At 34.6% G+C, this 14056-nt stretch overlaps 1 protein-coding gene across 2 annotated transcripts in view; it reads left to right on the top strand.

Moving 5' to 3' along the window:
• Positions 1-14056, top strand: part of LOC107189531 (RNA/RNP complex-1-interacting phosphatase-like) — a 113400-nt gene that overhangs the window by 49673 nt on the left and 49671 nt on the right. For both annotated transcript variants that reach the window (XM_015578089.1, XM_015578090.1), the window contains exons 4-5: positions 4915-5002; positions 13297-13376. In XM_015578089.1, coding sequence (XP_015433575.1) covers positions 4915-5002; positions 13297-13376 — 168 coding nt within the window. The remainder of the gene's footprint in view (positions 1-4914; positions 5003-13296; positions 13377-14056) is intronic.

The following is a 14056-nucleotide window of genomic DNA, read 5'->3' as shown; positions in this document are numbered from 1 at the left end:
TACATACAATTTATACGACTCGAGCCTTCAAGCTTAAAGGCTCGAGCGTTAAAGACTCGAGCTTTCACGACTCAAGCTTCGAACCTTGAGGGTTCGAGCCTTTAGGGTTTGAACCGCGACTCGAGCTGTTAAAGCTCAAGACTCGAGGCTCATTTTAACAACACTAGTTTGAATTCATTTTTATCAGAAGAATTTTATCACTCTATTATCATGACTTATTCTAACACTGCGCATGGGTCACGAGATATCTCTTTTTAATTTTCTATTTCATTTATACGTTGATGATGGGTTTAAATTACAACGATTCATTTTGGCAGTGAAATTGTCAGAAGAAGAAACAATTATTTCTTAGAGCATCCAAGATTGGACGAACAAAGAAATTTAGAACTAATGCAAAACACGAATTTGTTATTTTCCACTTCGATACATTTTATGAAATTTCCCCAAACATTTATTGCAATATATAACTAATCGAATTAATTAACTTAGAAATTTTATATTTCCAAAGAGTTGCCGGTTTTACTGATCAGTAGAAATAGGTACACATGACATATTTATCTCAAAATGATTTTCCAAACAATCTGTCAGACACTTTTACACTCATTTTGAACCATCATGTATAAAGTTTGAAGATTTATTAGCTCCTGACTTGTTTTCCGTACTCATGTTGCTTTCTAGATTTTTATCATCAGAAGCTTTAAAGCACAGCGAAAGTTTGCTCCGAACAGATGAATCTCATTTTGTGCATTCTGTCAAAAGATAGTACAGCAGAACGTCGATTATTAAGGCCCATCTCCACTGTTGTTCGCAGATACAGTCCTCTGAGATGTCTTCACCGACGCTCTTGCGAACAGTGTTCTACCTGTCGTCCCGCCTATACAGACCTCTGTTCACCGGATGTATGCGAGCTATTCTAGATCAACAACTGTTTCCATCTGTCCTGTTGGTATTCGTGAACAGTTCTATAGACTATAGAGATAATAAGAGGAAAAATCATATACATTGTATGTATATGTCCAAATGGTGCTCCGAAGCTTCGAGGTGAAAGACAAGGACAGAAATAATAAGTGGAAAAGGTTAAGTTCCGCATTTCTCATTAGATTTTCACGAAAATTATGCCAATCGATTCCTAATGTTTTTCCGATGAAAGTGTTACCAAAAATAACACAATTCGAACTATAATTAACGAAATTACACGAATAATTAACTTGCATAATGTAAAGCTAACTTCGTTACAGATAGTCTGATTTACGTGATATTTGGTATAATTTTAATCGGGAGAACACCAAAAAACAATAGGTGTCACTTCTATATCGACATGGGGTTATTCCGCGCGAAGTCTGATACTTTTTGGAGTAACATTTCGGATCTTGTTTAAATTCTGATATGTTGTATTTACCTAGTCTTTCATGATATATAAAAGTATAATTCAATAACGCAATTTACGAGCCCTTCAAGTAAGTACCTACAAGTCGAAACTTCAAACTGTTATATCTCATCATGGAAATATCTGACAAAAAAATGTTTCAGACAAAATTTACTTGTTTTTTCCTGCAGAATCTAAATATGTAATGTTTTATAGGGGGTTGCATTTAAAATTATAAAGGTACCCCCCCTCCCCCTAAAGACAAAAGGGGGCCACTTCACGTTTATATAGTTAGAAAGGCCCTTCAGATTCATGCAATTTAAGACCAAGAACTTTAAAATCGATGGCATAGTTTTCGAGATATTGAGCTGTTAAGAGTTATGTGGGCCACCCTGTATACTAATGTATGATACGTGTAATTAAAGGTAGTAATTTATGAATCTGGGGAAATAAATTAAGACACGGATCCCATTTCCATCTTACATTATTGTGCAACGAGATAATATTTAAGATGTATTTTAAATTGCAAAACTGAAACTAAAAAAAAAAGGAGATGTCACTATATGTATAGTAATGTAATAGGAATCACACGAAGCGTTCATTCTATTTCGTTTCTCAATATATCAGAAGATAAATCTATCGAACCACACCAACTATTCGTTAATGGCTTTTAAATCGATTAGTTATTCCAATAAATTTCGGCTCTGTTTTTTTTAATATCCTCGTGGCACGAACGTTTAGGGTAGTATATTTATGAGAAACACTTGTTCAAGAGGACTCGTGCTCTCTTTTTATAGAAGCGCCGCGTACGACTCGTCGGAGAATTTAATATATCAAAAGGGATGATGAAACTCCTTGGGCCGACACCCCCGCCTAATTCTGGCCCTTTTGCTTGCGACCCCAGTCTATATGCTCTCCCAATATATCATCGAGTCATCTGGATCGTAGCGTCGGGTAGTGAACCTCCTCTTAAGGGGTCATGCTCAGTCAGGAGGCCGAAAAAAGAGTATTTTTTGGGAATTTTTTTCTGACAAACTATAAGACCTTTTTCAGAAAATGCATTTGTGTTTCAAAGATTGCTGTTTCTAGATTCTAAGGTACTTTTTTTATTTAAAAATATTTATTAGTAAATAAATGGTGAGCGATCTCACGGATGTCTCTTCACAAAAAGTGGTTTGCCGTGATCACTGTAACTTCGTAATGGTTCATCTGAAATTAAAAATTCAGTTAGATTTATGTAATGGACGAACCAATCTTGTCCTTGAACGTGGAGTTTTTCGAAATATTGATTAGGAACAAAATAGCGGACATTTTCTTGAAAAAGTGCGATTTTCACCTAAAAATCACTTGTTTTTGGTCAATTAAAAAAAAAGTATGTAACGAACAAAAAAAATCTTCGTTCAAGGACAAGTTTTCCTGATTTGAAATAAGGTGCAAAAGGTTTCATGTAATTCGACACAGTAGTTTTCGAGAAATATTGATCACCGATTTGAAAAATGTAGTTTCGAGAAAAACGCGTTTTAAGTTTCAAGTCAAGCTTACACTTATATAAAATGTTGCACAGAAGATTCTCGAGATGTTGTACTTAAAGAAACTGTAGAAAGTGAAAAATCGATTTTTTGGAAATTTCTGACTGAGCATGACCCCTTAACGTGCATACTCACCAGCGAACAGTTCACAAACACTCCTTGTCTTTCACCTCGAAGCTTCGGGGCACCATTTGAACATATATGTATACAGTGTATTCAAAAAGTTCCCAGACTTATGTTTGCTACCAAAAAGATTATAGACATCATTTTATTGTTTAATGTTCTACATAGTTTCCTCCTCTGTTGATACACTCTTAATGACGTTCATAAAATCGTCGGAAACATCTGGACAAGTCTTCGACTGAAATATCCTTTAACGTCGTTGTCACTTTCCGTTTGATTGCTTCCTCATCCTCAAAACGAATTCCTTTCATGGCTAGTTTCAATTTTAGAAATAGGAAATAACCCACTGGAGCCAGATCTGGTGAGTATGGGGGGTGCATTAGAACCGTGACTGACTTTTTAGCCAAAAATGAAGACACAGTTAGCGATGTGTGAGACGGAGCGTTATCGTGTAACAGAAACCATTGACCGGACTGGTGTGTTTTTCCAAATTCGTCATGAACGATAGCATGAACACTTCCAATATTTATTTTCAACTCCTGTGACAACATTTCAATGATCATACGGCGATCTTTCATGAGAAGCTGACGAACTCGCTCAACATTTTCGTCCGTTCTGCTTGTCGACTGACGCTCTTTCCTTGGGTTGTCTTCGAGTGACTTGCAACCATTCTTGAAACGTGAATACCATTCAAATACTTGCGTACGACGGAGACAGTCACTTCTATATGCATTTTGCATCATTTGGTATGTCTCTGTAGGACTTTCTCCACTTAAAAAACAAAACCATATCGCAGCTCTTTCCTCCATCACAAAAATTATTACAACAAAATAAAACTGACAAATTTTAAATGTGCTCTGGAGACAAACGACTAAATCTTTTATGGTTACACGAAGCTGATAAACAAAAGAAGATCTATAGTCAATAGATTTAGCCTTAAAACACAGATGTCGGCACCAGAAGCTATCATGTAATAACAGTCCGGGAACTTTTTGAATACACTGTGTACAATGTACCTATGCGATTGTTCCTCTGATTTTACCGCTCCAGACGCGAACTCGTAACGAACTGTTCGCGAACATTAACAGGACAGATGGAAACAGTTGTTGATCTCGAATAGCATGCGGCTTATGAAAAGTTCACGAATAGCTCGCATACATCCGGCGAACAGGGGTCTGTATAGGCGGAACGATACGTAAAACACTGATCGCTATAGCGGTGGATACATCTCAAGCCGCGTACTCACAAAGCGAGCGACCACGAGTGAACAGGAGCGAGTGAACATTATCACTCAGTGCTCGTTTGGTGTGTACCTCTAAGCGAGCACGAGCGAGCGAGTAAACGCTGAATGATCCGACTCGTGTCGGTACATCAAAAGAAAGACGTGTTCGCGATTGTCTGGTGTAGAACTGTAGACGGTTATTTGTTGCATTCGATTGCTCTGCCGGAGAACGTTCCATTCCGTGTGAAATAAAAATGGAATGGTGTAATGAAAACATTATTAAACTTATAGAGGCTTACTGTAGCAAAGAATCGTAGAATATCTTTCTTACAGTTTATGTCACTTTTCATTATTTTTGGTTCAAAATGTTGTAACAATTTTTTAAAATCTTCGGTCGACATTCTACAGAAATTTCGGAACATTTCATATTCTTCTTATTCCTGCAAGTCCCTTAACAAATGGCTTCCACTATACCGTTGTCTGTTTTTACACAGTGAAGTTTGCCACCATCGTTTATCTTGTTTTCTTCGTTGTAATTTTTCGCACTTAACTTTAGCACAATAAAAGTAATAGTAAAATACTCAGTATCGAAACGGAAGTATTTACTTGTATTTACTTGGCAACAGCTCTAATCCACACATAATAATTCGGCCATAATACATACGTTGTTACAGGTTTACAACGTCGGATTTGGTGCAAGCGTTTCCGCGTCTCAAATGTATCATCGACCTGACAAACACAGATCGCTACTATGACGGAAAGGTAAGGTGAACATTTATAAAATTCCAATGTTTGTGCGAGAGTTACATTCGTTCTCTCATCTTTTCGGCCAAACCGCGGAATAGAATTCTTTATTGGAATTGTGGTGGAGATATAGTCAAAATGATTCTGTAAAAGGTTGCCTATTATAAAGTACCTATTCATGAGAAGTATCTACTTTTTTGTTGAAATAGTGGTAGAGGGTGGTTCAAAAGTAAAATTGTATAAATTCGAGAAGAAAATAGTGGTCACAGTATGGTTGTGCAAGTATTTGAACCGAAGTTCATTAATTACACTTTAATTCTTATAATTTGAAATAGAGGAAGTGCAGCGTATTTGGAATACCAGTTTCTTTAAGAGGTATAAAAAATTACCGTGTATTATGGAAATAAATAAAACCGCATAATATTATAGGAAAACTAATGAACTTTTATATTTCGAACTCTCAGTAATAATGAAAAACGAAAAGTAATGAAAAGTTTGATTTAATTGAAGAATAAAATAAATCAACGATTTTATTACGGTACAGGTAACTTGGAATAGCGGTATTTCAATTTACCTTCATTTTATAAAATTAAAAAGCAAATAAATAATACAATTAATTTCTCTTATAATCTAATCAGGCACAAAAATGACAGTAGGTATAGAAACAATCATCTTAGGTAAATATCAATTCTACGTCTTAAAATTTACTTGGAGTAGTCATAGGTATAACCTCCGAAGTCGTAACTAGCACATTCATAGTGTACTTATATTTCACACATGAAACACTGCATCAACTCTAGCAAGATAGCATTAAAACTTGAAACTTCAAGTCACATTTTGTATTCTCGAAATATTCACAAAATTAATTAATATGCAAATATACAAATGAATAGATTAAATGTTTTACTTACAATTGAATGCTTGTTGAATTTTTTTTTGCAAATTAATGTTTTATTCCTCTGCAGACCAAGTCGAAAATGTCAAAAATTATGGTTCGTTCACGAATGCCATTGGTTAAGAGGTCATTAGCCCCTATTATTTATAATAATACAAATTAGATAACGTTAGTAGTTTTTTAGGTACTTGAGTATTCCAAATTACCAACAGAATTCTGGTTCAACTACTGTTTATTTTTAAATTTCTGCATGTAGTATATGTAGTAAATCACAAAAATATATAGACATTAAGGTATATTTCAATTTGATGCCGTGTATCTCTGTTAATCATAGAGGGAGTGCACTCGAAATTGTTTCTTTCAATAGATTTTAGACTTATTGTAGTTAAAATTAAATGATATACTCAATTGTGACGTTACAAAAATATTCAAACACCAGACAAAATCTATACTGTGTGAATCGTTTATGATTAATGCTTATATTTGTTATATTTAGTAGCTTTATCTTTTTGTTTTATCATACATTTCAATCGTTTACGTATACTGAAAATAATTTTGTTAAGATATCCCGAATTTGTTTGTTCCTATTTGTATTCTAATCTCGTATCCGTCAGTCATCAGATCTAAACTCAAACAAGAATTTATGGCATAATTAAACTTGTAGAATAAAGATAACACCGACAAATACGAAAGAAGAACTAAACATGAGATTAGAAAACGAATAGGAGCGAATAAATCCAGAATGTTTAAATAAAATTATTTTCAGTATTCTCTATTTCTGAAATGTGTGATAAAAAGGTAAGACCACTAAATATTAAAAATATAAACATTAATTAGGGGAGATCGGGGCAGATTGAACTTTTGTTACAATGTGCCCCAGCCCGGGGTAAATTGTAACACGTTGTTTTATTTAGTTAAACACAAATAAACATTTCCAAAAAATATAAATAAAAATGCATATCATTATTAAACATATGATATACATGGGATAAACAATCATTGCTTATTCACTGTGACAGATACAAGGAATATGTATTTCTGTCAGTGCAGTTTTCATATCTTCTTTAGAAGTAGAACATCTTCTTGTTTTTTTCTTGTATGTTCTCATTCTAAAAGTAACTAATATTTCAGCAAATAGCAAGTTTGCTTTATCACCATTTAAAGCAGCAATAAGTAGTAATATATGTTACACTTTGTCCCAATCAATTTGTTACAATTTACCCGGAGCTTGAATTTTTGTGTTTTGTCTTAGCAAACAACAAACTAAATATTAAATTACCAAAATGCGTAGATATTATAATAAACCAATGTGTAATGATTCGTTTGCGACAAAGAAGCAAAAATTCAAACGGTTTTTGATGGCGGTTAATTGAAATAAAAGTGTTAGGACAATATTTACTTACGTGCTCCAAATAATAAAAATCTAACCTGTAACTACAAAACAGACATTTAATGATCGATTATTGCAATGAAACCGACGTTATCAATATTGTCAAACTGCTCTCGCATCCTGCTGCCTTGCCAAATTTGTCGTTTAGAACATTTTATTATGTTCACAGCAATTTAATGGAACTATTTGAGAGTGCGACTTTTATGAATTTAATGATACAATTACGTGTAATCTAATGATTACATACAAATAAGCAATTAAATATTCGAGTCACAACATTTTTACAAAATTAAAATGACATCATACTGAAAGGCACTAAAGAAAATGTATGATCTTGCAAACTTAATTATAGTATTCCTTCGAATATCTGCAAAAGATATTACAGCTCGTGTATGTTTACATAGGCTCCCTTACCTTGTAGTAATTAAAAACAAGAGACGTCGTTTCTCCCTTTCCCTTCGCAACCTGTCGCTAGCCGCATTCCTTGATTGGGCAGATATCCAAGAGCGTCTCTGCCTACGGCTCCTTTGCTCCATCTTTCCTTATCTGCGTTTCTCTATCGTCTTTCCAGTCCTCTCTCTTCTACATTCGTCACCGCCTATTCTCTTCCCTTTTTTCTTCACCTTTTTTCACTTTACCTCTTGTTCCTCCCCAGAAAACCGAATATCATGTCTGGGCCAGTTCTCGACTTTATTTGGTATTTAAGAGAGGTCGAATGGCTCTGACTAATTTGTAACAGGGGATAGAGGAACCGCGAGGGCTAATGAACATATTATTAGATTTTCGGAATAGCTTACTGCTAGCGTCCAGACCGTCGAGTTTTTCGGTGTCCAGAGATAGATAGATAGATAGATAGAGAGAGAGAGAGAGAGAGAGCGAGAGGAGGGTGGAGGAGCGTGTCCATTCTGGATCAGGCCTGTCACAACCGAAGACCGATCAATTATATTAATAAGTCCTCGCCTCAAGGCTGTAGTTAGTTGCTTCACCCCCCCCCCTCTTTCTCTGGCGGTCATTCGCCACGCGAGGAGAACTGGAATCCACGAGGGAAAATATTTTAACAGCGCCAGGAACGTTTGAACCTTTGAGCTGTGAATAGTGCCGCAGGCCATCGGTAATTAATATAGGGATCGCCTGGTGTCGCACACGTCTAATTAGAACACATTATATTTAATGATATCCTTGGAAGAAAGGCCCTAACTTTTCTACGTGTAAGCGATGTCGTCTAAAAGGAAGAAATTCATTCACTGAGTCGCGGTACCGCGTGTATAATTGTTCGTATAAGATTTATTGAGTTTCTTTAGCATCTTATTAAAACACTTTTTTAAAGCTTTTTTTAATACTCCCATGTTTTCATTACTTTATTTAGATTCATAGTTTGTGACACGTGCTCGTGAAGCTTACGCAGGATTTAATATAGATAAATTAACGTCAATATATAATTTTTGAACAATTATCTTTGTTATATTTCGTCTTCAACTGTTCCGCGCTGATCTATTCCAAATAATAATCTACTCGGAGTTTCGCCCGTGCTCTTGCTTACCGTATTATTTAAAGAATACTCTACATTATCCAATAACTTATACCAGTATTTTTCTTCCCGATTATCGGTTAGTTTACTTAAAATTGCTGTCAAAGCACGATTAATACGTTCAACCTGGCCATTTGCTTGTGGGGAGCCCGTAGTAATTAGTACATGTTTTTATTTGGTTTGGCCAGAAAGTCACGAAAGTCTTGCGCTGTAAAACAGAAAATCCGGTCCGATACATTTGTTTTGGGCTTACTGTAATTTATCAAATAATTTGACAAAGAAGCACTATAACCTCCTTAGTCGACGTTGATCTGGTCGCATACAATCGTACATACTTGGTAAACGCATCAACTATTAGAAATATGTGTTTCTTCGCCGAATCTCCTTATCAACCGGCCCGATACTATGTAGGACACCCTCTTTTTTCCCCGATGGATAGGAATGTTGAAACGTGCTTATAGCAAACTCGGGGCTATAGCAATCGGGTCATTTATGGCAGGGAATTTTTGCCAGCGCATTCAGCCAAGGACCGACCCGCGGCCTTTTGTTTTCAAATTGCCGTTAGACGTCGACTATGACCATCACCTGGGGTTCTTGGACAGCTGCAAACCACGTGCAGGACACTCATATTTTTATTAATTTTCGGTTTTTCCTGACCATCGATTCCCGGAACTCCAGGTCTACTTCGAGAAGGGGAACTTTAGCGCATCGTTCTCCCTTCCAACATTACAGACAAATTTTGCCACACCCACACCAACTCAGAGCACCAATCATATACAAATACATCCACCACTCCAACACACCACTCAAGTCACACACAACCCTGTAGATATTTTCAGTACTGCGACAACAAGACATCATTCTGTATCCAACATTAGTAGAGACCACTTCGTCAGTCTAGTGCGTTCTCAGATATCAAATACAATTTCTACACACGACACCAGTGTCGATTCATTTTATTTCAACTATTCCGATAATATTAATTTATTCTTCGGAAAGCGACGTTCGTGAAATACTCCAACTTCAACATTTTTCGCGAACACTTCGCAACAAGGAAAGATACTCTAAACAATTTTTTATGCGAATATCTATTTTTTGTCTTAGTTTCGGAGACCAGTAGCTTTTGAAAATAGTCTCAGCCGTTTTTTCAATACCTAGATGTTCCATTTGACCATAATACTTGAACAAAATTCGTTTCTCCATATTTTCAGGAACATAAAAAAGTAAATCATTGCCGCGCTTTCTGTAAATTAACCCATTTCTCGTTTCGTAAAATGAATCTTCGCTTTTATTGAGCTTACTAACTCATTGTTTAATAAAATTATCTTGCGACTGCAATGTAGCTAAATTGTGTTCAAAAGGATTGTCTTCAATGACATGAATCTCAAATGAGCTACTAAGTGCGTCAACATGCTTCATTCTGTCGGCTACACGATGTTCTATTAAATCTATTACATAATCGAAATTTTGCAATTCTAACGCCCACCTTGCAATTCGCGGATGAACCTCTTTCTTTTGCAACGTTAGTTTCAATGAGTTACAATCAGTCACTATTTTGAAAGAAATACCATGTAAATATATTCTAAATCGTGAGTGCATGTATTATAGCCAATGTTTCCAACTTGAAACTTTTTATCTAGATAATGAGTTTGCCCATTTCTGCATGTAAGTACCCAAAGAGCCGCACTTGGCTCGCGACCCGTTGTTTCCGACCCCTGCTCTAGACGCATGTCCATATTTGCTGGAATTGTAGCACCGAATTTTAGTTTGTATGGTCGTCGAATCCTTCGATGAAGCAGCCTGCTCCCTGTGAGGTACACTTCCTGTTACCGTCTTGTCTCGTGTTGACAACGTGCTCGTTCCATTCCCTCTGGCTTCCATCGGTGGAGTTTTTACTGACCTGTTCAATGTTTCTCGCAAGCTGATGTTTTCGATAGCAGCAAGCAACGATGACTTCTAATCAAAGCGATGAAGCCGTGCCTGGTTACGCAAAAGGACATTGGAAATTCCGTCGATGATGCATTCGATTAACTCTTCTTCGTCGACCGAGATGGTATTTGCCAAAATGACTTTGTCGTGGAAATATGTCGCAAAGTCCTGTAAACTAAAACGCCACATTCTTTCCTAAAACTGTCGCCGTAGTTTTAATTTACTCTGCCGATGATCGAATAACTTCTTCATTTCGTCTAAGGTCGCTGACACTGTCCTCTTCGGGTCGAGACTGGAACCAGTTCAATGCCTTTTCCTTTAGCCGCATTCCCAATAAAATTCCCAATTCCCAATAAATGGTCTCTTGCACGTATGCGTATACTCGCTTACATATGTATATTAAGTGATCTACGAAAATCCGCAAAATTTCTGATTCTATGTCAATTAGAATCACTATAGGGAATGAAAAATTGAGCACACTTATAATAGGAAAGTTTAGTATTAACAGTATTTTTCATCTTAAAATTGTATTTTGTCTGCTGCCAATCTAGTGTAATTAACTCTTTGAAACAGTTATATTATGTGCATCAGAGCACGTTTTTATTACTGAACATTAGATACTATTATTGTATTGTAAAATTATTTGATAATGTTTTTAATGGTTTAAGTCAGATAGACTAACGATTGTTTATTGTTAGAAGATTAACGTATGGGGAATGATAATTATTAAACTATAGATTTTTCATTTATAGCAACCACGAACGTGCAGAATATAGCAAACTAAATCCTTCAATGAAATATACATTATTAACATTATTTTAAAAGTAATAGAAGTCTTCATGGAGAAAGTAAACATGTGTCTCGTTTCTGTTGGTAGAGAACGATTTCTAATTTTTTGAATGTACATAAAGATCCGCAGTTTAATAATTACACATTTATGTATATTAAATGAAATACGCACGTAGAAACATTTATGAAAACATTTATTATAATATTCTTTCTAGTGGAATGAACTTTCTTCATATTTCACTTAATGGATCAATTTTAATATTCATCTATCGCTACATAACTTAACTATTCATTAATAGAACGAATTCTTCTGCTGTGGGAATTTCAAATATTTGTACATATTTAAGTATTGGATGTTTCAGTATTTCATTTTGTATTCATAATTAGAGATGTATAAGTTTTGTTACAAAATGTGCGATTGATTAGTCTTAAGCGGACCATAGAGGATACGACTTGTCGTACAACATACGTCGTACAGTGGCGAATTTCCCCAAAAAGCTGGAGAAAAGTAATATTTTCAATTCTAAGGCAAATTGTTAAAGTATTTTATTATAATCTGACTCTAAGAAGGTGAAAATGCAATTGTTTAACGTTAAATATTTAATTTGTTGTCCTGATTAGAATTAGAATTATAAAAAATGTTAAAAATTTTGTGATGTATATTTATTAGCCAAATAATTATACAATCATTACTATAACATATATTTTTTAACGTTGTTGCACATGTATATATAATAAATAAGCAAAAAAAAAATGAACAATAAATAATGGTATTAATACTTCGTATTTTCTCCGTTGGCGTTTATCACAGTTTGTGGACCTTGTAGGCATGAAATTAATTAATTTTTTAAACATTTGCAAAGAAGTTCTTCAAACCACACAGTTTGAATAACTTCTTGTATTTCTAATTAATTCTTTGGCTTCTTTTTTGCAATAGCATCCCCAATTATTTTCTATCAATTTTCAATTGGATTTAAATCGGGACTGTTATCCGGTCATTTTAATGTAGTAATTTGTTCATATTCAAGAACCGATTTAACCTGGTATTTAAAAATAAAGAATTATAGAAATATTGATAAACGGTTTCATAAAGATAGAAAAATAATGTATGGATGTTCTTCTTGTTCCCTATAGAAGGTAATAATTTTTCTTGTAGAATGTTTTGATATATTTATTAATTGTATATTAATTAAAAGTAGTCCCTTTTTTAAATATTAAAGCAAAGAGTAACAGTCGCAGATATGCAAAGATTGAAATCATCGGAAATTATGTCAGTGTATATAAAAATAACGATATTTGTCAAAGTGGCAAAAAGTAGCAAGTTGAGCTTCAATTTAAAAAAGAGAACGGTGCTTGATCTCGCTCGATGGGTAACTTTCTGTTTAACACTAGATAAAAATTGTATTTGTTCAATCATATGATACTATTTTCATCATAATATATATTACTTACTTTGATAGATAAACTGGATATTCTGAAAATGATTCTCAAAGTAGTTCCTTAAATTTCAATTGTCGACTTTGAATTGACATATCTTCAAAAGGCCTCTAGGAACAAGAAATTATGCTCAGATAGATCATAAACTAATTAAATTAATCAGATTTAGTAAATTAAAAACTTTGTGTTTTGACTTGTAGCTAGCTTTTTCGAAGAAATTCGCTACTGTGCATCGCTTCGACCGTCTGAACGACAGTTCCAACTGTCGAAGGGATGTATGTCCTACGAGTTGTCGTACGTAAATCGTATCGTCTATGGGAGCCTTTAATGTCATTTTGCTACAGGAATTCACAAGTGTTGGCATCAAGTATGAAAAGATTTGGGTCCGCGGGCGTGATCTTCCCTCCATGGACGTGGTGAAACGGTGAGTAAATTTCTGTAATCTTTGACTTTGATATATTTTACGTTCAGTTATTTATGTAAACTACTCGATTGAATAAAATACATTTTTGAGTGTTATATCTTGTATACAATTATTACTGTATTGTAAAATGTTTTTCTAACAATTTATGATAACAAAATACAGTTATTCTTCACTTTCTCTAAATAGTAGAAATGAGTTCTTTTTGTATGATACATTAAATAAGTAATTTAAGTACATTTTAACATAAATATGAATTATTTTGATTTTGTTAGTTAGCTGTAAACGATATTTCTTTTATTCACATGGACTTCTTAATAATAAACTGTTAGTTAATTTATAGATGGTAGTTTGTATTATATACCTAAGTGCATAGTAGTTTATATTATACGCGTAATATGTGGTATCCATTTCAATGATGGTCGAGACCAATTAAAAAATTTCATGTATTGGGCTGAACTGAAAGTTTTTGCGTTCTTTTGTTGTTAGGTATGATGCAGTATTTCAATAATGTATGATTGGAACACATTAAGCTTGATCGCTAGTACGTTAGTAACGAATAAGTCATTTGCACCAATTGCTTTAGCTGACCAAAATGTAATACGGCACTTATACTAAAATTTTATAATCAGAATCTCTGAAACTATGTTAAATAGATGTATTGAAACTTTACTGGCAACTCT

This window comes from Dufourea novaeangliae, unplaced genomic scaffold (genome assembly GCF_001272555.1).
Source record: "Dufourea novaeangliae isolate 0120121106 unplaced genomic scaffold, ASM127255v1 scaffold151, whole genome shotgun sequence".
Lineage (NCBI taxonomy): Eukaryota > Metazoa > Arthropoda > Insecta > Hymenoptera > Halictidae > Dufourea > Dufourea novaeangliae.
The sequence above is the reverse complement of the archived record's forward strand: the minus strand, read 5'-3'. Positions and strand labels throughout refer to the sequence as shown.